General features: G+C 47.1%; 1 protein-coding gene across 1 annotated transcript in view; it reads right to left on the bottom strand.

The window, feature by feature from the left end:
* LOC120049167 overlaps positions 1–25,968 on the bottom strand; it is a 162,945-nt gene that overhangs the window by 78,060 nt on the left and 58,917 nt on the right. The window contains exons 5-11 of the mRNA XM_038995395.1: positions 25,853–25,938; positions 24,493–24,677; positions 23,295–23,373; positions 19,756–19,877; positions 10,432–10,513; positions 7,424–7,538; positions 5,706–5,769 (exon numbers count right to left, since the gene is read on the bottom strand). Coding sequence (XP_038851323.1) covers positions 5,706–5,769; positions 7,424–7,538; positions 10,432–10,513; positions 19,756–19,877; positions 23,295–23,373; positions 24,493–24,677; positions 25,853–25,938 — 733 coding nt within the window. The remainder of the gene's footprint in view (positions 1–5,705; positions 5,770–7,423; positions 7,539–10,431; positions 10,514–19,755; positions 19,878–23,294; positions 23,374–24,492; positions 24,678–25,852; positions 25,939–25,968) is intronic.

Here is a 25,968-nt window from a genome sequence, read left to right as displayed (position 1 = left end):
GTGCTGTATATAACTGAAAAACATGAGCAAAAAAACAAACTGAAAAACCTCCAGCTAACTCTCCAGACTCCAAACAGCCTCCAGCTAACTCTCCAGACTCCAAACAGCCTCCAGCTAACTCTCCAGACTCCAAACAGCTCAGCTACTCTCCAGACTCCAAACAGCCTCCAGCTAACTCTCCAGACTCCAAACACCTCCAGCTAACTCTCCGACTCCAACAGCCTCCAGCTAACTCTCCACACTCCAAAAAGCCTCCAGCTAACTCTCCAGACTCCAAAAAGCCTCCAGCTAACTCTCCAGACTCCAAACAGCCTCCAGCTAACCTTCCAGACTCCAAACAACCTCCAGCTAACTCTCCAGACTCCAAACAGCCTCCAGCTAACCTTCCAGACTCCAAACAGCCTCCAGCTAACTCTCCAGACTCCAAACACGCCTCCAGCTAACCTCTCCAGAACAGCCTCCAGCTAACTCTCCAGACTCCAAACATCCTCCAGCTAACTCTCCAGACTCCAAACAGCCTCCAGCTAACTCTCCAGACTCCAAACAGCCTCCAGCTAAACTCCAGACTCCAAACAACCTCCAGCTAACTCTCCAGACTCCAAACAACCACCAGCTAAACCTTCCAGACTCCAAACAGCCTCCAGCTAACTCTCCAAACAGCCTCCAGCTAACTCTCCAGACTCCAAACAGACTCCCAGCTAACTACCCAAACCGCCTCCAAGCTAACTCTCCAGACTCCAAACAACCTCCAGCTAACTCTCCAGACTCCAAACAACCTCCAGCTAACTCTCCAGACTCCAAAACAGCCTCCAGCTAACTCTCCAGACTCCAAACATCCTCCAGCTAACTCTCCAGACTCCAAACAGCCTCCAGCTAACTCTCCAGACTCCAAACAGCCTCCAGCTAACTCTCCAGACTCCAAACAGCCTCCAGCTAACTCTCCAGACTCCAAACAGCCTCCAGCTAACTCTCAGACTCAACCCAGCTACTCCAACTAACAGCCTCCAGCTAACTCTCCACACTCCAAAAAGCCTCCAGCTAACTCTCCAGACTCCAAAAAGCCTCCAGCTAACTCTCCAGACTCCAAACAGCCTCCAGCTAACTCCAGACTCCAAACAACCTCCAGCTAACTCTCCAGACTCCAAACAACCACCAGCTAACCTTCCAGACTCCAAACAGCCTCCAGCTAACTCTCCAGACTCCAAACAGCCTCCAGCTAACTCTCCAGACAGCCTCCAGCTAACTCTCCAGACTCCAAACAGCCTCCAGCTAACTCTCCAGACTCCAAACAGCCTCCAGCTAACTCTCCAGACTCCAAACAGCCTCCAGCTAACTCCAGACTCCAAACAACCTCCAGCTAACTCTCCAGACTCCAAACAACCACCAACTAACCTTCCAGACTCCAAACAGCCTCCAGCTAACTCTCCAAACAGCCTCCAGCTAACTCTCCAGACTCCAAACAGACTCCAGCTAACTATCCAAACAGCCTCCAAGCTAACTCTCCAGACTCCAAACAACCTCAAGCTAACTCTCCAGACTCCAAACAACCTCCAGCTAACTCTCCAGACTCCAAACAGCCTCCAAGCTAACTCTCCAGACTCCAAACAGCCTCCAAGCTAACTCTCCAGACTCCAAACAACCTCCAGCTAACTCTCCAGACTCCAAACAGCCTCCAGCTAACTCTCCAGACTCCAAACAGCCTCCAGCTAACTCTCCAGACTCCAAACATCCTCCAGCTAACTCTCCAGACTCCAAACAGCCTCCAGCTAACTCTCCAGACTCCAAACAGACTCCAGCTAACTATCCAAACAGCCTCCAAGCTAACTCTCCAGACTCCAAACAACCTCAAGCTAACTCTCCAGACTCCAAACAACCTCCAGCTAACTCTCCAGACTCCAAACAACCTCCAGCTAACTCTCCAGACTCCAAACAGCCTCCAGCTAACTCTCCAGACTCCAAACATCCTCCAGCTAACTCTCCAGACTCCAAACAGCCTCCAAGCTAACTCTCCAGACTCCAAACAACCTCCAGCTAACTCTCCAGACTCCAAACAACCTCCAGCTAACTCTCCAGACTCCAAACAACCTCCAGCTAACTCTCCAGACTCCAAACAACCTCCAGCTAACTCTCCAGACTCCAAACAGCCTCCAGCTAACTCTCCAGACTCCAAACAGCCTCCAGCTAACTCTCCAGACTCCAAACAGCCTCCAGCTAACTCTCCAGACTCCAAACAGCCTCCAGCTAACTCTCCAGACTCCAAACAGCCTCCAGCTAACTCTCCAAACTCCAAACAGCCTCCAGCTAACTCTCCAGACTCCAAACAGCCTCCAGCTAACTCTCCAGACTCCAAACAGCCTCCAGCTAACTCTCCAGACTCCAAACAGCCTCCAGCTAACTCTCCAGACTCCAAACAGCCTCCAGCTAACTCTCCAGACTCCAACAGCCTCCAGCTAACTCTCCAGACTCCAAACAGCCTCCAGCTAACTCTCCAGACTCCAAACAGCCTCCAGCTAACTCTCCAGACTCCAAGCAGCCTCCAGCTAACTCTCCAGACTCCAAGCAGCCTCCAGCTAACTCTCCAGACTCCAAGCAGCCTCCAGCTAACTCTCCAGACTCCAAGCAGCCTCCAGCTAACTCTCCAGACTCCAAACAGCCTCCAGCTAACTCTCCAGACTCCAAACAGCCTCCAGCTAACTCTCCAGACTCCAAACAGCCTCCAGCTAACTCTCCAGACTCCAAACAGCCTCCAGCTAACTCTCCAGACTCCAAACATCCTCCAGCTAACTCTCCAGACTCCAAACATCCTCCAGCTAACTCTCCAGACTCCAAACAGCCTCCAGCTAACTCTCCAGACTCCAACAGCCTCCAGCTAACTCTCCAGACTCCAAACAGCCTCCAGCTAACTCTCCAGACTCCAAACAGCCTCCAGCTAACTCTCCAGACTCCAAACAGCCTCCAGCTAACTCTCCAGACTCCAAACAGCCTCCAGCTAACTCTCCAGACTCCAAACAGCCTCCAGCTAACTCTCCAGACTCCAAACAGCCTCCAGCTAACTCTCCAGACTCCAAACAGCCTCCAGCTAACTCTCCAGACTCCAAACAGCCTCCAGCTAACTCTCCAGACTCCAAACAGCCTCCAGCTAACTCTCCAGACTCCAAACAGCCTCCAGCTAACTCTCCAGACTCCAAACAGCCTCCAGCTAACTCTCCAGACTCCAAACAGCCTCCAGCTAACTCTCCAGACTCCAAACAGCCTCCAGCTAACTCTCCAGACTCCAAACAGCCTCCAGCTAACTCTCCAGACTCCAAGCAGCCTCCAGCTAACTCTCCAGACTCCAAACATCCTCCAGCTAACTCTCCAGACTCCAAACAGCCTCCAGCTAACTCTCCAGACTCCAAACAGCCTCCAGCTAACTCTCCAGACTCCAAAAAGCCTCCAGCTAACTCTCCAGACTCCAAACAGCCTCCAGCTAACTCTCCAGACTCCAAACAGCCTCCAGCTAACTCTCCAGACTCCAAACAGCCTCCAGCTAACTCTCCAGACTCCAAACAGCCTCCAGCTAACTCTCCAGACTCCAAACAGCCTCCAGCTAACTCTCCAGACTCCAAACAGCCTCCAGCTAACTCTCCAGACTCCAAACAGCCTCCAGCTAACTCTCCAGACTCCAAACAGCCTCCAGCTAACTCTCCAGACTCCAAACAGCCTCCAGCTAACTCTCCAGACTCCAAACAGCCTCCAGCTAACTCTCCAGACTCCAAACAGCCTCCAGCTAACTCTCCAAGACTCCAAACAGCCTCCAGCTAACTCTCCAGACTCCAAACAGCCTCCAGCTAACTCTCCAGACTCCAAACAGCCTCCAGCTAACTCTCCAGACTCCAAACAGCCTCCAGCTAACTCTCCAGACTCCAAACAGCCTCCAGCTAACTCTCCAGACTCCAAACAGCCTCCAGCTAACTCTCCAGACTCCAAACAGCCTCCAGCTAACTCTCCAGACTCCAAACAGCCTCCAGCTAACTCTCCAGACTCCAAACAGCCTCCAGCTAACTCTCCAGACTCCAAACAGCCTCCAGCTAACTCTCCAGACTCCAAACAGCCTCCAGCTAACTCTCCAGACTCCAAACAGCCTCAGCTAACTCTCCAGACTCCAAACAGCCTCCAGCTAACTCTCCAGACTCCAAGCAGCCTCCAGCTAACTCTCCAGACTCCAAACATCCTCCAGCTAACTCTCCAGACTCCAAACAGCCTCCAGCTAACTCTCCAGACTCCAAACAGCCTCCAGCTAACTCTCCAGACTCCAAACAGCCTCCAGCTAACTCTCCAGACTCCAAACAGCCTCCAGCTAACTCTCCAGACTCCAAACAGCCTCCAGCTAACTCTCCAGACTCCAAACAGCCTCCAGCTAACTCTCCAGACTCCAAACAGCCTCCAGCTAACTCTCCAGACTCCAAGCAGCCTCCAGCTAACTCTCCAGACTCCAAGCAGCCTCCAGCTAACTCTCCAGACTCCAAACAGCCTCCAAGCTAACTCTCCAGACTCCAAACAGCCTCCAGCTAACTCTCCAGACTCCAAACAGCCTCCAGCTAACTCTCCAGACTCCAAACAGCCTCCAGCTAACTCTCCAGACTCCAAACAGCCTCCAGCTAACTCTCCAGACTCCAAACAGCCTCCAGCTAACTCTCCAGACTCCAAACAGCCTCCAGCTAACTCTCCAGACTCCAAACAGCCTCCAGCTAACTCTCCAGACTCCAAACAGCCTCCAGCTAACTCTCCAGACTCCAAACAGCCTCCAGCTAACTCTCCAGACTCCAAACATCCTCCAGCTAACTCTCCAGACTCCAAACAGCCTCCAGCTAACTCTCCAGACTCCAAGCAGCCTCCAGCTAACTCTCCAGACTCCAAGCAGCCTCCAGCTAACTCTCCAGACTCCAAACAGCCTCCAAGCTAACTCTCCAGACTCCAAACAGCCTCCAGCTAACTCTCCAGACTCCAAACAGCCTCCAGCTAACTCTCCAGACTCCAAACATCCTCCAGCTAACTCTCCAGACTCCAAACAGCCTCCAGCTAACTCTCCAGACTCCAAACAGCCTCCAGCTAACTCTCCAGACTCCAAACAGCCTCCAAGCTAACTCTCCAGACTCCAAACAGCCTCCAGCTAACTCTCCAGACTCCAAACAGCCTCCAGCTAACTCTCCAGACTCCAAACAGCCTACAGCTAACTCTCCAGACTCCAAACAGCCTCCAAGCTAACTCTCCAGACTCCAAACAGCCTCCAGCTAACTCTCCAGACTCCAAACAGCCTCCAGCTAACTCTCCAGACTCCAAACAACCTCCAAGCTAACCCTCGTGACTCAAAATGGCGCATAAGTCAGTGAGCGTGGCAAATGACCAGGGGAGACCTCATCTACTCTTGTCTAAAACACACGTCCTTTCGACTCTATATTACCCTCTCTATCATAGCACTCCGCCACGCGTCCATTCCCTTTGAAGGGACTGATTGATGCGCTGCAGAGAGAGAGAGAGATCTACCTTCATCTCTAACCATAGAATCACAGAGACCCAGATCCTGCTCTCCAGTTCTAACAAACAATGGGAGGCATTGATGGAGCAGTCATGGCGGACTAGGGCTGATTGTGTGTAATGGTGGAGTGTGTGTGTGCATGTCCATCAGTTTGAGTAAGAAAGGCTCACTGGGCCAAGGTACTCACGTCTGGTCTGAGGTTTGCCGCGCGCTCATAATGCCGCTCTGCTGCCTGGTTTAGACTGGCCTGTCTGGAGAGGGAGATAGTACAGAGATGAGGGAGGGAGGGAGAGAGGCATGGCACGAGGAGGAAGGGCAATAGAGGTCGTCATTACACATGGCGTACACAGAGTCTGACGGTATTATCGTGACGGCAGAAGGAGTTATGTTGGATAGAGAAGCATTCTTTCATTATAATTGAATATTGCCCATAAAGTATTGAGATCCGGAGGGCACTTTGATGCTGAAAAATACTCCCTCAAATGACTCTGAAACACTATGCTGCATATATTTCTGATACTAACTGCACTTAATATGTTAACGCTTATTAGATAAAGACAGATGTCTTTCCAGACATATTCATAAGGTGTTTGACTCAGGGAAATATGTCTCTATTGACTTTGCATAAAGGAAAGTCTGCCTTGGGAATACTAGCTAGTAGTGCTTCATCATTCCATTCATATCACGTTCATGCCTGACTTCAGATTCATTCTCCATCCATTCAACAACGTCTTTCATTTACTCCTTGTGTCAAATAGTTATTTATTTGCCGTACAGAACAGAGAGTAAGAGGTGCATTTTGACCAGGATTAATACACCCAAAGACAGGTCTGCATCAGAATGTCTCAGCACAGCCATAAGAGTGTCGTATTACAGGATTAGTTGAGTGAATATGTCATGGTGTTTTTTCCTCGATGCAGTAGGCTTATGTCTAAGAGGGCCAGAATATGATGATTTGTCTCTCCGTTTTTACTCTCTGCATCTAAGCAGCGCTACCCTTGCCGAGCAGTCGACTTATAACTCTCAAATCCTCCGCAGCACTACACTTTGAATGAAGGATGCTGTAGCTTCAATTACTTTTCCAGATATGTAGAGCAAAAAGGAATTAAGAGACGTCGTTTCCAATACTTCCTCGAGTTGCAGTGAGTTGAGAGGATTTGCAGTCCCCTATTTCAAACGTATGTGCTGTCTGTGCTCACACTTGCCAAGCCGAATGGGAAATTCTCCCGAGGTATGCCTGGGTTTCTTTACAAGCCCTGGATTGAAACGTCACTAGCATGAATCAAAACTACAACCGCTGTTTCCATGTGTTGTATATTAACTATAAAACCAGTTGAACCATACACAAACGACTTAAAATGGACCGTGTCCATGCAAACTGCCATCATCTTATTAAACATCAGATCTGAAGTGTCTTTGAGTGTGTTAGCGGGCACAATGCAGTATTGATTAAGTCGTAAATGATGAAATGCCTTGGCAACCAACTCTCTATCACCGAGGAAATAACCTTCAGAGACACCTTCTGCTATTTTCATGAATAAGACATCTGAATACATCCAACAGAAATTCTACATGAGCTGAAGACCTACAGTACTGTAAGGAAATGCAGTAGAGTATTTTCTGTTATTTTACTGTAGTGAGGTTGGGCTTCCTCTCAGAGCCTGATACCTCTCTAGGTTTCTTATTTATAGAGAGTTGTTCCTGCCTACTGTGCTTCTAATTCTGCTTGCTCTTTGGAGTCTAGGCCGGGTTACTGCCAAGCACCTTGTGACAACTGCGGATGTAAAAACGGCTTTATAAACACATTTGATTGATACTCGTTAAAGTATGATTGGGCAGCATTTGCGAAAATACCAGGCACTCTTTAAACACTGTAATAAGGTTTTTATACGCTGTCACACCCACCTGAGCATGTGAGCGGCGCTGAAGACCACATCAAACTCTGAGCTGTCCAGATCTGCAGCTCTCTCTGCCATCTCTGCTGCCTCCGCCAGACGAGACTGCTCCAGCAGAAACTGGCCTGTCCATCAGAGAGAGAGAAACAGAGACCGAGTAAGAAAGAGAAGGAAAGAGATAAAGGGGAGAGGGAGAGAGGGGGGAGACAAAAAAAGGGAGAGAGAGAGAGAGTGAGACACCGAGGGGATGGAAAGAAAGAAAGAAAGAGGAAAAATAGGGTGCAAAAAGATGGGTTCAGGGGACAGAGCAGCAAGAAGGACAGAAAGAAAGTCAGAAAGGAGAGAGTGAGGAAAAGAGGAGAGAGAGACAGTGAGGGTTTTTGTCATGCACAATGATAAGTGGAAGTCCAGCTGAGTCGTAGGAGTTTCATGTATGTCCCCTGGGAGCAGGACCAACTGGCTCTACCTCCACAGGAGTCTGCTGAGGAGGAATACATTACTACTATGTCTGGGACGCAGACGGTATATTATGTTGGACTGTGTAATGTGCAGAGGTTTCCCTATACAAGTCAGTGTGTGTGTTTGTGTGGGTGCGTGTTCCAACATGTGTGCGTTTGTGTCTGCTGTATCCTCTTTCACAGGTTTTTAGAATTTGTAAAAATAGTCTTCCTATGTCTCGGATGTCATACTTCATTGCGTGTCAGTCAGCAATAACCATCAGTTGAATGCAGAGGGTTGCTACGGGTCACATGTAGCGTGACACATGCATGCTCCCTGCATCAGAGCATGTGTTAGTCTGAACAATGGCAGGAAAGAAGGCTTGACCTCTCATGTCAGCTCTCGCCCTCCCTGTCCCACAGTTCAGAGAGTCTGTAAGCACATTCATACAGTCTCACCAACAACATACTGGAGTCATTCCAGTCACAGTGGAGGAGGAATGGCTGTTGCGGCCCGATTACGATAAGGTGTTGGGGGCCAGTAAAAATAAACCTCTGAAAAGAGGCTAGGAGATCGCAGAGAGAGGGCAAATGACTCTGTCCAAAGAAAGCAACGCGGCCCGCCAGGACCCAAACACAACCCCCGAGAATCGAGACAGAGATACACAGAGAGAGAGAGACACAGGGAGGGAGGGAGAGACGATATGAATGGCAGCATTTACAGAAGCGCGGGCGGACTAACCGGCTTATAGCATTTCTCCTCAATCAGTGAAAGGCAAGCATCCTTATCGGTGGTGGTGAAGTCCGATCCGGTTTCCTCGAAGTATGTGGAGATTAGGTCTACTGTATGTATGACCTCATACATCCTGATACCAAATGCAAACCAAACTAAAGGCAGGCATATCTCTTTGGCTAACTAGAGCGGCTTTAAACGTGGCTACAGGACATGTTTTTACACTTAACAAGCAGTTTATATGTGCTATGTGGGAGTACTGTAGAGTACTGTGGATAAGGTGTCTTTATCAAACTGCCTGAGGTAAGTTCTTATGATGGGGTCAAGCTACAATACACTGTTACTGTAGGAAGTCACTACATGGAGCAGTTTAATGGTGTGTGTGTGTGTGTGTGTGTGTGTGTGTGTGTGTGTGTGTGTGTGTGTGTGTGTGTGTGTGTGTGTGTGCGCGTAGTGCTTAATTTGTAAATCGGTAGGTGCCGGAACAAAATGTGAGCACCAGAGGGGGTGACCTGGGGAGCTCTGAGGTAACGGAACGCATGAGAAAAAAATCACCTTTATAATAAATCATTGCATGCATATCATCACATTGCATAGTGGCATACAGAAGTTGCACAAATGGGTAACATTTGAATAGTCTAGGGTCCGGAAAAAAATTGTCCTTTTTTAGACGCATTTCATGCAATTCTATGTCATTTTACATGACTGGAGACTTTGGCTGAATATTTTTTAATGCCGCACAAATGATCGAAATGACAGGCTACTTTGACACTGACAAACTGAGAATCTGAGATAAATAAAAATGACTTTGTGTTGAATCCATCAATAGCCTAGGCCTAGGTGTGTGGAGACACATATTGTAGGCTATAATATGAGGAGGACACTAGTCCTAAAAATGCTTTCCAGTGTCACTGACTGACCCAATGATGCGCAGCTCTCTTGCCGGTGATAGCCGATGCGTTCGTACCAAAAGCCTATATATCTCTTGCTTTACTTTGTAAAACAATATTTGTAAGTTAATCAAAAATTTGTTAGCCTACAGCAGACAGATTAGAGTCCTCTCTTTTCAGCAGGAGCCATTTCCTTTCCAACCTGTGTTTCCCTGCGATTGTATTTTAAATATAGTGAAAGGCCTGTCTTGTCTGCATGCTGTTCACTGACAGGTTTGCCGTGTTCCGGACTGTAGGCTATGCCTTGTTATTGGGCTACACACAATCCACAGCTAGGCACATTTTTAAAGACGCTATTGATCCTCTGTGACTAAAATATAGTAATTTTCATGGTGTAGTAGGCTATTCTGAATGGTTTCAATTCTTTCTGAACAGACAGCAGTAATTCTATAACGTTGGCAAATGTATTTCAATTTATCGGGGTGCTGCAGCTCCTCCAGAACCCTTCGCCTGGCTATGATTCTATAAGGAAATAAAATATGAAGTGCAACGCTGGAGAGATGAGAGTTGCAGGCTCATGTCTATCAGAGCAGAGAGAGGGAGAGAGATCATAGAAAGTGAATCTCATTCTAGTTCTGTGACAGATACAGGCACACATCTCACACAGCCACGAGTTGGTCTCAAGCATAGGATACAATGATGCACAATCCATACTGTAAATTCAGGCCGGCGCAACCCGAATCAACTATTAGAATATCAGGCAGTAGAATTGACGAAGAGGCAACTCAAATTAGTACATTACAAAAAGTAAATGTTTCATGCCATGAGAGGTACTGGATAGGCAAATAGGTTCCAGAACAAATCAGTCCAAAACGGAGAGGTGCCGGATCCTGTTCCGGCAGGATCTGGCTCAAATGAAGCAATGTGCGCAGTACTTCATATGAGTTCTGGTACATACCATAATGCATGTAGCAGTTTCCTTTGGAAGGGTCCAGCTGAATGGCTCTTCGATAGTAACCCTCTGCCTCAGTCTTCTGCCCCTAGGAGACAAAACAGGAACATTTGATTAGCTACTGTAGATCAGTTACAAGTCATCAGTCATTAATTGCGATTTAGCTGATGCTCGAGCTCTCGCAGTGGTTCCTGTTTCTGGGACGGGCGTAATTGTGCGGCTGCAATTAGATTTACTCAAAACCCAAAACAGACGTGAGTTGCCATATGGTAGAAGATTGAACATGCAGGAGAAACCAGAAACCACCCACTCTCCTCGTAAATGAGATTTAGCAAATATTTCACAGTCGAAATGTGGACGGGGAAATCAGCAGTAAATTTGAACAACCGTTCCATATGCCCCTGATGTGCCAGGTTGTTTCAAACAATCACCATATCTTGTAGGGCAACAACAATCATCTGAGTTTACTCTGCATCTGCTACGGATTATTTTCCTACGCTTTCATGCATGAGTTGACACGTGGTAGCAGGGCCTCAACTGTAAACCAGGAAACTGTACTCCATAGAGAACGCTCCAAACCCCCTTTTCCCCCAGCAGCAGAGTGTGTGTGTGTCACACTATCACTTTTTCTCAGTCAGAGAGTGTGTATCGCACTATAGCCTCGCAACAAACTGAAAGCGATACCGCTGCCCCTGTGTGTACGGTCCCCCCCTCCCCATTGTTCACGCTTCAGCACTGATTGCTTCCATATTGGCTATGGATTTGCCATTCTACATAGAATAAGTGGACTGGGCATATTAGGTTTGGTTCATTAACTATTTCTCATGCCCGTGTTCGCTCTAAATGAAAGAAGAAGACAACTAATTGTCCAGATGACTTTATGTCATGGGTTGGCGCCCCCCCTTGGGTTGTGCCATGGCGGAGATCTTTGTGGGCTATACTCGGCCTTGTCTCAGGATGGTAAGTTGGTGGTTGAAGATATCCCTCTAGTGGTGTGGGGGCTGTGCTTCTGCAAAGTGGGTGGGGTTATATCCTGCCTGTTTGGCCCTGTCCGGGGGTATCATCGGATGGGGCCACAGTGTCTCCTGACCCCTCCTGTCTCAGCCTCCAGTATTTATGCTGCAGTAGTTTATGTGTCAGGGGGCTAGGGTCAGTCTGTCATATATGGAGTACTTCTCCTGTCTTATCCGGTGTCCTGTGTGAATTTAAGTATGCTCTCTCTAATTCTCTCTTTCTCTCTTTCTTTCTTTCTCTCTCGGAGGACCTGAGCCCTAGGACCATGCCTCAGGACTACCTGGCATGATGACTCCTTGCTGTCCCCAGTCCACCTGGCCATGCTGCTGCTGCAGTTTCAACTGTTCTGCCTGCGGCTATGGAACCCTGACCTGTTCACCGGACGTGCTATCTGTCCCAGACCTGCTGTTTTCAACTCTCTAGAGACAGCAGGAGCGGTAGAGATACTCTCAATGATCGGCCATGAAAAGCCAACTGACATTTACTCCTGAGGTTCTGACTTGTTGCATCCTCGACAACTACTGTGATTATTATTATTTGACCATGCTGGTCATTTATGAACATTTGAACATCTTGGCCATGTTCTGTTATAATCTCCACCCGGCACAGCCAGAAGAGGACTGGCCACCCCTCATAGCCTGGTTCCTCTCTAGGTTTCTTCCTAGGTTTTGGCCTTTCTAAGTTTTTCCTAGCCACCGTGCTTCTACACCTGCATTGCTTGCTGTTTGGGGTTTTAGGCTGGGTTTCTGTACAGCACTTTGAGATATCAGCTGATGTAAGAAGGGCTATATAAATACATTTGATTTGATTTGATGTCATATTTTCCCTGGCTCCTTTCCCAGCCACAGTGTCAGAAGGTGGACTGTTAAACACAATACTGTGGTCCTTCAATGGACTGGGCCTTGTCGCATTTGGATGATTGCGAGAGGTGGTAACGTTAAATGTACATGAACGCTAGGTTTGTCACACTCTGATCTGTTTCACCTGTCTTTGTGCTTGTCTTCACCCATCTCTTCCCATTATCCCCTGTGTATTTATACCTGTGTTCTCTGTTTGTCTGTTGCCAGTTCATCTTGTCTTGTCAGGTCTCACCAGCGTGTTTTCCCATCTCATTGCTCTCTCTAGTTCTGTTTCCTAGTTTCCCCGGTTCTGACCATTCTGCCTGCCCTGACCCCGAGCCTGCCTGACGTTCTGTACCTGCCTGACTCTGACCCGTTTACGAACCTCTGCCTGTCCTGACCCCGAGCCTGCCTGACGTTCTGTACCTGCCTGACTCTGACCCGTTTACGAACCTCTGCCTGTCCTGACCCCGAGCCTGCCTGACGTTCTGTACCTGCCTGACTGACCCGTTTACGAACCTCTGCCTGTCCTGACCCCGAGCCTGCCTGCTGTTCTGTACCTTATTGACTCTGCCCTGGATTACAGACCTCTGCCTGCCTTTGACCTGTCTTTTGCCTGCCCCCTGTTTGGGTCAATAAACATCTGTGACTCTAGCTGCATCTGGGTCTTATCCTAAGTTCTTGATAAGGTTGTTTTTTATTCCTCTGACCATCTTATCTAGCGTATTCGAGCCTGTCTTGGGAGGGAGTAGCCGGCCTCAGAGGGCTTTAGCGGGTAGCATTAGCGCCAACTCTGAGTGTAGCCAGCCAGAGGGCTTTAGCGGTTAGCGTTAGCGCCGGCTCCGAGTGTAGCCAGCCACAGAGCTCGTAAATAACCTCAGCACCGGGAACGGGAGAGAGGCCCTCCAACAGAGAGCGGTGCCTAGCTCTTGGTAGGACACGTCAGGACTCTGCACTGCACTGTGTAATCATCCGCCTGGCGACAACACTCTCCTGTGATGTATGTCCAAGGGAGATTATCTGAGACAGGAACTGGGGGTTACCGGGCGGAATAGGGCTCTTCTGGTCATGTCTGGCTGTGTCCTAAAGAAAGGCCCTGGTCAAAAGTAGTGCACTATATCAGGATTATGGTGGCATTTCCAACGCAGACTCAGTCTAGACTCTAACCTGGTTACTGTGAACGAAGAGTTCAAAGCCAAACTGAACAACGAACAAACCACAAATCTATACAATCTCACTAACCCCATTAAAGTACATGACTCTTTACGAATGAAACAGTGAAGTCACGTACTGTAGTACACATCAGGGTGAGGCGGGACTTGAGTCTGACACTTTGACCCTTTCCCCGAGTCGGTTGACTCCTTATGAGCCAGCTGCATTATCAATACGTAGGTCCGCCGTGGCAAGACGGCCCAAAATCTCTCCCTGATTATGGGATTTAATAAGGAAGCGGGGTAATTGCATTAAGTCCTGTCCGGCAGCCCATTGTCCCGGGTCTGGTCGTGTCCTAATCTCCTGTTGTTGAAGGGCTCTGTTATGAGGGGCCACTCGTGGCTCAGGGCCCCGGATGTAGGGACCTGGGGGACCCAGCAGATGTCCAGCTGTGCTGGGGTGACTCGGGTCTGAACCCAGGGAGACTGGGGGTGGGGGTTTGGGGGAATGGAACTCAAATCAGATTAGGAAAAGGGGAAATTAGTGAGTTTGGGAGCGAGACCCTTCCTCAGCCCAGACCGGACCCCTAGGGGTGCAGCTGTAACCCCTCCGATATCAGTAAGGAGGATAGAAGGAGAGATGGGATGGATGATGTGGTACGCTGAAGAGCAAAACCTCCTGTAGATTCCTAGTACCTCAGGCTGTGGAAGGAGAAGAACAGAAGGTCAAACTCCTCACAAGGGCTCAGCAGGACTGGTTCAGTGGGTTCTAACAGGGTTCCTCTCCATAAAGTCCTCCTAACTAACCCAAGTCAGCTGTGAACACATGTTGTCACGCACGTTTTTCTCTCCCCAAAACACTGTGGGAGTGAATGAGAGAGGTGGATGGAAGGGGGTTGGGGGGCAGAGTGCACCTCAGAACAAACAGCCAAACCTGTAGGGGAGAAGTCTGGGAAGGAAATACTGGACCCAGCAGGCCTAGCTGGAGCACTTCAACACACACACACACACACACACACACACACACACACACACACACACACACACACACACACACACACACACACACACACACACACACACACACACACACACACACACACACACACACACACACACACACACACACACGACTCCCCATAAAGACATTCCCTATGGCTGTGACCTTGAGACAATCACACACCCAGCGGAGAGCCTGATAGTTTGACAGGTCTGTTTTTCCAAGCTTGTACCCTAAGACAATAATTATTCCTCAATCCATTGTCTCCTTGGTTGTCATATCAACAAAGTTTATAGTGGCAGATGTTTGTCTCTCTGCTATTTTATCTGAAATATCTAAAAAAAAACTGCAATTAGCCTAACATAAAAAACCCATCTTGCATTTGCATACCATTATCCTACGTGTCTTTTTCCTTTAGGCCACCAAAGACAAAAGCATTCATTTACCCATCAAGGTTCAACAACTCCAAAATGGCTTTAGATCTGGGCCGCTGTCTGCTCAACAGTCTTGATCTATCAACTCCCAGGCTTTTTACAATGATCACAACTCCTCTGGCCCAGACAGGGAAATCAATGAGATGAACTGGCCGGGCCCAAACTCACTCACTATTCATCAGCCCTCAGGCCTAGGTGTAATTATACGTAACCACTGTGATTATTACCAAGATGAAAGTTTGCTTTGCTTCATCACGCTTTGTGTGAGCCAAAGCCTATTTGAGATTGTGTGGACAATCAGGAAGGACACTGGAGGGCAAGGAGTGAAGTGAATGGATTAGAATAGAGGCAGGTTGTAGCTACATCATGGTAATGATGTTAGAGGTCATTTCCAGTGCAGCTGTAGAATGTTTTTCTATCTGTTAACTAACTTCATGAATGGTCTTAAAAGTGTCAAAGTGTTGTAGTCTAGTGGTTAACAATACCTACATTATGACCACCTGCTCTTTCCATGACATAGACTGACCAGGTGAATCCAGGTGAAAACTATGATCCCGTACTGATGTCACTTGTTAAATCCACTTCAATCAGTGTAGATGAAGAGGAGGAGACAGGTCCCTGTGGAATGCTTTCAACATCTTGTAGAGTCCATGTCCCAATGAATTGAGGCTGTTCTGAGGGCAATAGGGGGTGCAGATAAATATTAGGGTTAGGGTTAGGGTTAGGGTTACTAATGTTTGGTATACTTAGTGCATATAGGCTATATTATATATTATATAGCCCTATTGGTTAACAAGGTCATGTGAAAATGAGCTTCCTATTGGACAAGTTCAAGTCCATTTCATTTTAGGTGAGGCTTTTGTTGTTGCTTTGTATTTTAAGCAACCAAGTGTTTGCCAGACCAAAGAGTGATGCTTCTGCGCATGTGTGAATGATGTTCTGATCATGTGTATATTTTCTACTTTATGTGTAGAGAACAGGCTACTGAGGTGAATGGTGCTTGTTTAATAAAGTTAGATCAACGTCTGCAAGATCACATAATGTAGTATTCTACATAACAGAACCAGATATAACAGCATAGTATAATGTACATGGAGACAACACCGTAGGCTACGTGGAGACAACACCGTAGGCTACGTGGAGACAACACCGTAGGCTACGTGGAGACAACACCGTAGGCTACGTGGAGACAACACCGTAGGCTACGTGGAGACAACACCGTAGGCTACTTGGAGACAACACCGTGGGCTACTTGGAGACAACACCGTGGGCTACTTGGAGACAACACCGTGGGCTACTTGGAGACAACACCGTGGGCTACTTGGAGACAACACCGTGGGCTACTTGGAGACAACACCGTGGGCTACTTGGAGACAATACCGTGGGCTACTTGGAGACAACACCGTGGGCTACTTGGAGACAACACCGTGGGCTACTTGGAGACAACACCGTGGGCTACTTGGAGACAACACCGTGGGCTACTTGGAGACAACACCGTGGGCTACTTGGAGACAACACCGTGGGCTACTTGGAGACAACACCGTGGGCTACTTGGAGACAACACCGTAGGCTACTTGGAGACAACACCGTGGGCTACTTGGAGACAACACCGTGGGCTACTTGGAGACAATACTGTGGGCTACTTGGAGACAACACTGTATAACTCAACAAGATCTAAATGCATATCAAAATAAAAATGATCATGATCCAATGGTTGGTATGCAGATGCTGCATGTTTCACTGGTAAAACTTGAAGAATGATCCTTCACGATTGAATGCGGTGGTGTTTTTGTCTTACAGTAACATTATACTATGCTGTTGTATCCAGTTCTGTTATGTAGAATGCTACATTATGTGATCTGGCAGACATTGACTCAGACGTTGATCTAATTTTATTAAACAAGCACCATTCACCTGAGTAGCCTGATCTCTACACATAAAGTAGAAATATACTAATGCACAGAACGTCATCCGCAGAAGCTTCGGGATCATTAGTTGGCGACTAACGTTCCCGAAAAAGTCCAATCCGCAGCCCCGGCCTGTTTACAAAGAATCTCACAACGCGGTCACCATGCAAACCATTCTAAGGCGTGGCATCATTCTGAGAACTCACACTGCCTACCTGCTCGACTAGTTTTGGCTTGGTGAGAGCGTGTGTGCCTGTGTGGTATAAGCCAGCCGCATTTCGTTTAGAACAGAGAAGAAGTTAAGGGCTATTCTGAGGTAGTTCTCAAGGAACAGGTAAGAGTTGGACAGTCACTTCTATCAGACAGCAGTGGTTTTGTATCCGTTGTGCTGTGGCTACTGTAATTAGCGGTTAACACTGAAGAGGCCTTTCTTAAAGAGGCAATCTGCAATTACTAAATCTATTTTGGGACTTTTAAATTAAAGAATATAACTTACTGTATAAATGCCTCATGAGCTTAGTTCAACTGTCATACCCCATCAGAACCCAAAATATAAGCTTGTTTTACTCTAATGTTTGTAAACAGTGTAATTGTTAACAAACACTGTATAGCCTCAACACATGGTTAAAACTATCCTTTTGATACCATGGATGGCCAGTCCTTGCATCAACAGCTCTGTCTATGAATTTTAAAGTGGTTACAGCCACTCCCTTTATTAAAACAGTGGTGGGTTGACTGATGTGTTCTTGTTTGAACTGCAGATTGCCCCTTGAAAGGGATAGCACACTCCCAATGTAAACTGGACCTACAGGACTTCCCACTCATCTCTGTAGATTGAGACAGACATTCGACAGTCATTCTCCTTCTAACAGGTTCACCATGGAGAGAAAAAGCATATTTGATCTTGCCACCTGTTGCTTCCCCTGGCTTTGGTCTCTGCAGATCCGCCAACTCTCAACTCTATAAGTAACTTCAGGAACTTTGAATTTGGCCACAACTTCCCACGCCATGGCCTGATGCTACTCCACCATTTTGCTAACAATGTCCTCGTTGGCAAAAACAACACCAACAGCCTAATCACACCAGTCTTTGTGCCATCAAGGGGAGACTGGGGCTTCCAGTGGTACGATAACGCTAAACAGGTGCTTCCATCCCTGAAGGAACCTGCTTCCTACACGGTAGGGAATCTCAACACACAGTCTCCACGAGGGCTTGGCACCTACCTCCTTACGTCACTCAAAGCTATTACCTCATGCCCTGGTCCATAGAGAACAATAGGGACAGAATCATCCTCGAAATGCAGGGGAATGTGGTGGAGGCAGTCTACATAACACAGCACTACCCACAAGACGACCCCCGCAGCAAGCAGTACGACCCTGATAACACCTTCCTCCTAAGTGTCAACCTCCTGAGAGAAATCCAGAGCCTATCTAACAACTGGGGGGACCGTGTGTCTGTGTTTCTGTATGCTGCCGTCTACAATACACACTCCAGATCCTTCTCAGAGACATACTCCATGAGGGAATTCACTAAACAGCTGTGTGGGGGTAAATGTGCAAATACTCAAAATACTCAGGTTGCTAACCACATGGAGTGTCTTGGCATCAAGCTGGAGGTGAGATCAACTGAAAACTGGAACAACGGGTACGCCAGAATTAGATGGGCAAATGTCCCAAGGAGTCTGCTGGATGTGGGGATGATGGTAGCCCTCTACGCGGACAATAAAATGACCTCTGTTACCCCCCTTGGCACGTGCAGCTACGGAAGCTTCGACGCCAATGTATACCTAAACCCCGGCCTGCAGGTCAGGCTCCTGATCAACTTGCACTCTGTCATCATGAGCAGCCCTAAGTATGATGACTCTGACCGGAAGATTCCTGTTAACATACCTCCAGTTGACTCTGATGTCAGTCTGCAGCTCTACACTAAAGATGGCCACGCCTGCGCTCGCCTGTTCATCAAGAAGACCTTCACTGATTGGAAGAACAAACTCTATTACACCTGGGTTGGATTCTACTCCTCTAACAAAATTGAACATACATTTTATTATGACACTTGGCAGTGGGCTGTTTTGTTCCCTAAACAGGTGGACAATGACACAGACCCAGATTATGATATCTACACCTACAGGTCTGACATGTCCATCTCGCCCGGGGTCGAAGCTCGATTCTTCTATAAAATAACGTTTTCTGAAAAGTATGTCCTCGAGGAACGCACTGCCCCATGGGAATCTTAATGCTGTCCAACCATCATTTTCTCTCCATTATCTCAACATTATATTATACAAGGATGATTCTCATAGAGGCAGAGATAGAAGAGGGCCAAGGTGCTATTGAACCGAACATTTCCAATGCTATGGGCGTCACACAAAGCATCTGGTTCCTCTCATTTGGATTGTAATCATATGGTTTCCATGGCAACGTAACATTTCGGAATTCTACTTTGAAAGTATTCTGACGTAAGTAGGAACTAGCGTCAAACACCTCAGACCCTGTAACCGGTCACATATATTTCAATGCATATCTGAAACGTGTCAAAACTGCACGATTCTGCACGGGATGACTGGCAGAAATTCATTCAAAGGAATACAAATATTATTTTCTACACATCAGATCATACTTGATGCGCTTCCTTGAGTTGTCCTGAACTTTCTACTTTGTTATGAAAATACAAATTATTACTCCTTTCCCATATTTAGGCTATTTTACATATTTTCTTATTAGCCTTATGAACATAGACATTTTGTTTGTATCTGTACTAGAATGGTAAAAAAAAGACATCAAATGAAACAGAAATGTCTGTAGTGGTTGATATTGCAAAGAAATATCAGATATCCCAGAATATCCACATCAGTGCATCTCTAGTTTCTGTCTTTTGTCGTGTTCTGTTGTAAAAAATGTAATAAAAATGCACTTTTATGCAGCTGTAATCAATGAATGTGAGGAATTGTCTGGCCTTAAAGAGGTTGGTAGAGGAGAGACTTACAATGATGGACAGGAGTTTCCCGTAGGTCAGGTGTGCGGGGATGTGGTCTGGCTTGGCCCTGAGCGACTCTCTGTACCAGTGGCTCGCCTCCTCCAGCCTATTCAGCCTCATGTAGGCCTCTCCTGTTAGGGGTTAAAGGTCACAGGTCATGGGCGATACGGCCTCTCCTACTGTATGGGGGGGTCAACATTCAGAGGTCAGAGGAAAGGGGTCGTAGAGAGACCCATGACTCAATGGCTTCTCTGACACTTTATAATAAGAGGAAGACTCGTATCAAAGATGTTGTATGATGGGTTCTGTGACTTTCCTTTCTATCTATCTAGTGCATTGGTCACCAACCGGTCGATCGCGATCCAAGGCATTCCTAGTCGATCACCAAACATTTCTGTACAAAACCCAATGATAAAGCCTTGCGTTCCTTTTTTTTAAATTCGTTTTTGCGCTGTTGGTGCACTTGATTCAGCAGTCCTAGCCCCGGGAAGGTAAAGTGTTCCCATTTTGAACCATTTCATGTGTGTGAATGTAGAACTCCGCCTACCCGGCAAGCCGAGAGAGCAAATCAAGTGCACCTATAGGCCTACCGTTGGCCAATCAAATACCTCAGAGTTGATACTGTGAGATTTCAAAACCATGACTAGAGAGAGAGCAAAGAGCTGCTGTTTTTATGAGTAAGTTCATGTTTGTTGTTACTCAGCACTGCCAACACTTTGTTCAACACTTTCATAAGCCATAAAATATGTTCTCCCTACTTCCACTCATGCTAAAACCAGCACTGCAGCTGCAATTAATGAGTATAGCAATTTGTTTCTATGACCTGTTGTTATTAGCTGCTTGTGTCTTTTTTAATATTGAGGTATATTTCACTTTCTCTGGTCATAGGAGTAACAACATGAATTGGTGCATGAGGCAAAAAATAATGCAGTGCGACTTAAGTTTCCCCATCAGCTGGAAGACTGTCCCCTTTTCTCAGAGGAGGAAGATAGAGCGGAGGGACAGTGAGTCGGGTGAGAGCAGACTCACCACTACCTTCCATGCAACCAAGAGAGTATTTACACAGCACAATGTAAAAACTGCTGGTTGCATGGAAGCTACCTCACCGCTGCTCTCTCCCTGCCTGTGACTTCTGATATGATGACATGCTCCAGTGCTCCCAGTGTCTGATGAATAGAGTTCTATAATAGATCTCCAACAGGTGCACGGCTGATAACAAGGCAGATGGAGCCCAACCCATTTCCAGTCCTCCATTCCTAAAAACACTCGTCATTCCACCAATAAAAAATAAATATTCCTCCGTTAAATTAAACCCCTGACCCCAATTTCAGTTGGAACGTGACCAGTTTCTCTCGGAGAATGTCTCTGTTCTCAAAGCCGTGAGAATCCCAGATCTGATCCCAGCGCAGCGGCGCCGATCCCCGGGGCCCTGATGACAGCCCCCCTCTCACCTGAACAAACACTCTCCCTCTTCTCAGGCCCCCACCACGCGTCATCCCAAGAATGTTGCCGACACGGCACAGCAATCTCAACCATGCAATCAGGAAGGGCTTCTAATAATGTAATTAGTGATAGAATAACACAACATGGGACATGACTTATTATAGCCAGCTTAGTTTGAATTCCCTTCGAATCCTGATTCACATCTACATTAGGATTGCCTGCATATTTTGGAGCTGTGGTGTTGGAATGGAATTAAACCGATGTTATCTGCTTAAAGCACATCAAATAGCTTCGTTTCATGGAGATAATATGGGGAAATCTCTTTTTGGGGTGGGGGGGGGGGGGGAACTGAAGACTATACGCAGGTTGTTCTACTACCACCAGAATGAGTCATTCTAAACACATATTCCTCAATTACATGAATCAAAGATGAGGAGAATAATCATATGTGATAGGTAGGAATTAAGAAGGATATTTGGATGATTAAAGTCGTCTCCCTGTGCCAAGTCTTCCTCGTCATGCGTCAAAGTTGTTGCCACTACCCAGCTTTTCACCTTCAGCAATTGGCTAAGTCAAAAGCCTGACATGGCTCCAGATAGACTGTCAAACTAAATCTACCTCAGCGGACAAATTAGTTTGCTTCCCCATGAACAGAATACCAGAGATACCTGTCAACTCCATTTCAATTCCTGACTGTCAGCCCTGCAGAACACTGTGCTAGACAGGGATCTAGGGTAGAGTGGAGAGCAATCTCAGGTAGAGTGATGGTGGAGTGGAGAGTGATCTAGGGTAGAGTGGAGAGTGATCTAGGGTAGAGTGGAGAGTGATCTAGGGTAGAGTGATGGTGCAGTGGAGTGATCTTGGGTAGAGTGATGGTAGAGTGATGAGTGATCTAGGGTGGAGTGATGGTAGCGTGGAGAGCGATCTAGGGTAGAGTGGAGAGTGATCCAGGGTAGAGTGATGGTAGAGTGGAGAGCGATCTAGGGTAGAGTGGAGAGTGACCCAGGGTAGAGTGATGGTAGAGTGGAGAGTGATCTAGGGTAGAGTGATGGTAGAGTGGAGAGTGATCCAGGGTAGAGTGTTGGTAGAGTGGAGAGTGATCTAGGGTAGAGTGATGGTAGAGTGGAGAGTGATCTAGGGTAGAGTGATGGTAGAGTGGAGAGTGATCTAGGGTAGAGTGATGGTAGAGTGGAGAGCGATCTAGGGTAGAGTGATGGTAGAGTGGAGAGCGATCTAGGGTAGAGTGGAGAGTGATCCAGGGTAGAGTGAGGGTGGAGTGGAGAGCGATCTAGGGTAGAGTGGAGAGTGATCCAGGGTAGAGTGTTGGTAGAGTGGAGAGTGATCTAGGGTAGAGTGATGGTAGAGTCGAGAGTGATCTAGGGTAGAGTGATGGTAGAGTGGAGAGTGATCCAGGGTAGAGTGATGGTAGAGTGGAGAGTGATCTAGGGTAGAGTGATGGTAGAGTGGAGAGTGATCCAGGGTAGAGTGATGGTAGAGTGGAGAGTGATCTAGGGTAGAGTGATGGTAGAGTGGAGAGTGATCCAGGGTAGAGTGATGGTAGAGTGGAGAGTGATCCAGGGTAGAGTGATGGTAGAGTGGAGAGGGATCTAGGGTAGAGTGATATGGTGAGCTGGGGTAGGAAACAGAAACAGTCTCCCGGACATGGGTTGGTCCTGGTTTTGATCCTGGGAAACACTTTCACTGGTTGAGCTTGGTCTGTGCTTAAACATGTCAACCTTTAGAAAATGCTCACCTTTCCTCCTTCATTCCCTTTCACCAGATTCTAGGATGTTAACAATACAGTACATGATGATATATGACCCTCAAACTAAACCCGGGACCCCATTTTTTCATTGTTCCCTTCTAATCAGGGACTGATTTATACATGGGACACCAGGTGTGTGCAATTCATTTTGGGGAAAGACAGAAAATCAGCAGGCTATGGACCTCGTAGGGTAAGAGTCGGGTAACCCTGATGTATGAGAATGTATGAACTGTATTTGTTTTGTAAAGTGCCGTGTTTATTGAACTTGGTGAGTAGAGATGGGGGAAAAATCCCCCCAAAATATTAGTGAAAAAATAAATGTTCTCCTGCTATTACTCACCCATCATGTTGTAGAGACTCTGAGGTGCAAACTGCTTCGGCATTTTCTGCACCGCTTCTTTATAGACAGACAGAGCCTCCTGTCATAGAGGGGGGAGGGCAGTTAGTCACAGTGTCACCATCCACAAAGCCTCTTCCTCACTGTCTAATGGAAAGGGCTTCAGGAAGATGAGTCTAGTCAGCTCTGTCATTTTGTCATAGATGAAGAGTTAGTTAATTTGAGCAGTAACTGAGCTCATATAAAGCCAAGGCCGGAAGCTTAAGCTAGTTTTCAGAAACTCAAGAGCTTAAGTACACTATCACAGTATGCTATCAAACTACATTTGCTGTATACATCTTATCCATTGTATTTATATGTTTCTGTCATGGCTCCACTGTACTGTGGTGGAGTGCACCTCCATACATTATATTTCTATGTTTCTGCCATGACTCCACTGTACTGTGGTGTAGTGCACCTCTATACATTCTATACATTGGATTTATATGTTTCTGCCATGGCTCCACTGTACTGTACTGTAGTGCACCTCCATACATTCTATTTCTATGTTTCTGCCACGGCTCCACTGTACTGTACTGTAGTGCACCTCCATACATTCTATTTATATGTTTCTGCCATGGCTCCACTGTACTGTAGTGCACCTCCATACATTATATTTCTATGTTTCTGCCATGGCTCCACTGTACTGTAGTGCACCTCCATACATTCTATTTATATGTTTCTGCCATGGCTCCACTGTACTGTAGTGCACCTCCATACATTCTATTTCTATGTTTCTGCCATGGCTCCACTGTACTGTACTGTAGTGCACCTCCATACATTCTATTTATATGTTTCTGCCATGGCTCCACTGTACTGTAGTGCACCTCCATACATTCTATTTATATGTTTCTGCCATGGCTCCACTGTACTGTAGTGCACCTCCATACATTCTATTTATATGTTTCTGCCATGGCTCCACTGTACTGTAGTGCACCTCCATACATTCTATTTATATGTTTCTGCCATGGCTCCACTGTACAGTAGTGTAGTGCACCTCTATACATGCTATTCATTTTATTTCTACATCTCGGCCATTGCACTGGTTCTAATGTACTGTATTGAAGTGTACTTTTATAGATTCTATCCATTGCATTTCTACGTCTCAGCCACTGCCCTGTCTCCACTGTAGTGTAGAGTACAGGGCAGTGTAGTATCATACCTCCTGCAGGCCCTGCTCGTGGAGCAGCTTGCCCAAGTTGTACAGGCAGCTGGTGACGGAGCTCTTGTGGGCATGGGGGTCCTTCAGGTTCTCGTCTGGGATCTCAGCGCAGGTTACAAAGGTCCTCTTGGCCTCCTCCAGACCGCCCTGGTTCATCAGGATGATGCCTGTGTTCAAGTAGGCCGCTGTGGGGTGACGAGAGGGGGCAGAGGAGGAGGAACAGAGGGAGAAGACGGGGTGGAGGAGGGGGAAAGGGAGGACAGAGGAAGAGGAATGAGGGAGAGAGAAGGTAGAGGATTAGAAATGGGGGAAGAGAGGGGGCAGAGGTGGAGGATTAGAGCAGGAAGAGAGGGGGGTAGAAATGGAGAAACAGAGGGGATAGATAGAAGCAGGGAAAAGGTTTAGGGACAAGAAAACGAATCACATTTTATTTGTCACATGCGTTGAATACAACAGGTGTAGACTTTACAGTGAAATGCTTACTTACTGTCACGTTGGTATAAAGGGTAGGGAGACAGGCGCAGGAATGCGTAATAGGGGTTTTTATTTCCCAAATTACAGCGTGCCGTGTAAAGGCACAGGGACGAACACCAAACAAACACATATGCAAAACACAGGGTTGAGACCCAAACAAAAGAGCGAGGAGTACCTCGAATAAATATACAATCGCACAATGATACCAAACGGGACGAGACCCGTAATCATCTGTACAATATACGTGCCACGAAAGCCAAAACAACACAGCACAGGTATTCAAACGACCAATGGACTTTGGAACAATAATCAACCAGACAATGGTGAACAAAGGGCACACTTATACAATTACTAATCAATGGGAATATGGACCAGGTGTGCGTAATGACAGTTCCGGAGGGATCCGTGACAGTTTGTGTGTGTGTGTTGGAGTGTCAGTGTAGTGTGTGTGAGTGTGTGAGTAGAGTCCAGAGAGGTTGAAAGAGAGGTTGATGGGAAAAACGGAGGAATTAACAAGTAACTCATGCAACCCAAATCCCCTGCTTTCCCCGTCCTCTGCTAGAGTCTGATACAGTAAAATATGTCTACACATTACATACGCCAGCAGTCAAGAGTGAGATTGACTTCCATTAGACTGTTGGCTGAAACGGTCCGATAGACCTCTGAAATGGGCCAGACATGACAACTAACTCAGCATTAACACTGGGCCGTGATGAAAACCTGAATGTAACATTCAATTCATGTAATTGAATTAAACAATGCTAGAGACAACCCATTAGGCAGGTCCCGTATCAGCTCCTTTCATCTCCACCGGCCGGGCCCCGATCACAATCACTTCAGCCCCGCAATACGCCATTTTAGGAAATGGTCTCTTAGCAATACTTACACGCCAGAGTTGGCCTGCTCCCAATGGCCAGCTTATAGTAATGCAGTGCCTCTGAGGACCTGTGGTTCTCTTGAAGCAGCAAACCCCTGGTGGAAAGAAGACAGGTCCAGAATTAT

The sequence above is a fragment of the Salvelinus namaycush genome, chromosome 6 (assembly GCF_016432855.1).
Source record: "Salvelinus namaycush isolate Seneca chromosome 6, SaNama_1.0, whole genome shotgun sequence".
NCBI lineage: Eukaryota > Metazoa > Chordata > Actinopteri > Salmoniformes > Salmonidae > Salvelinus > Salvelinus namaycush.
Note: the sequence above shows the minus strand (reverse complement) of the source record. Positions and strands in the feature narration are given on the sequence as shown.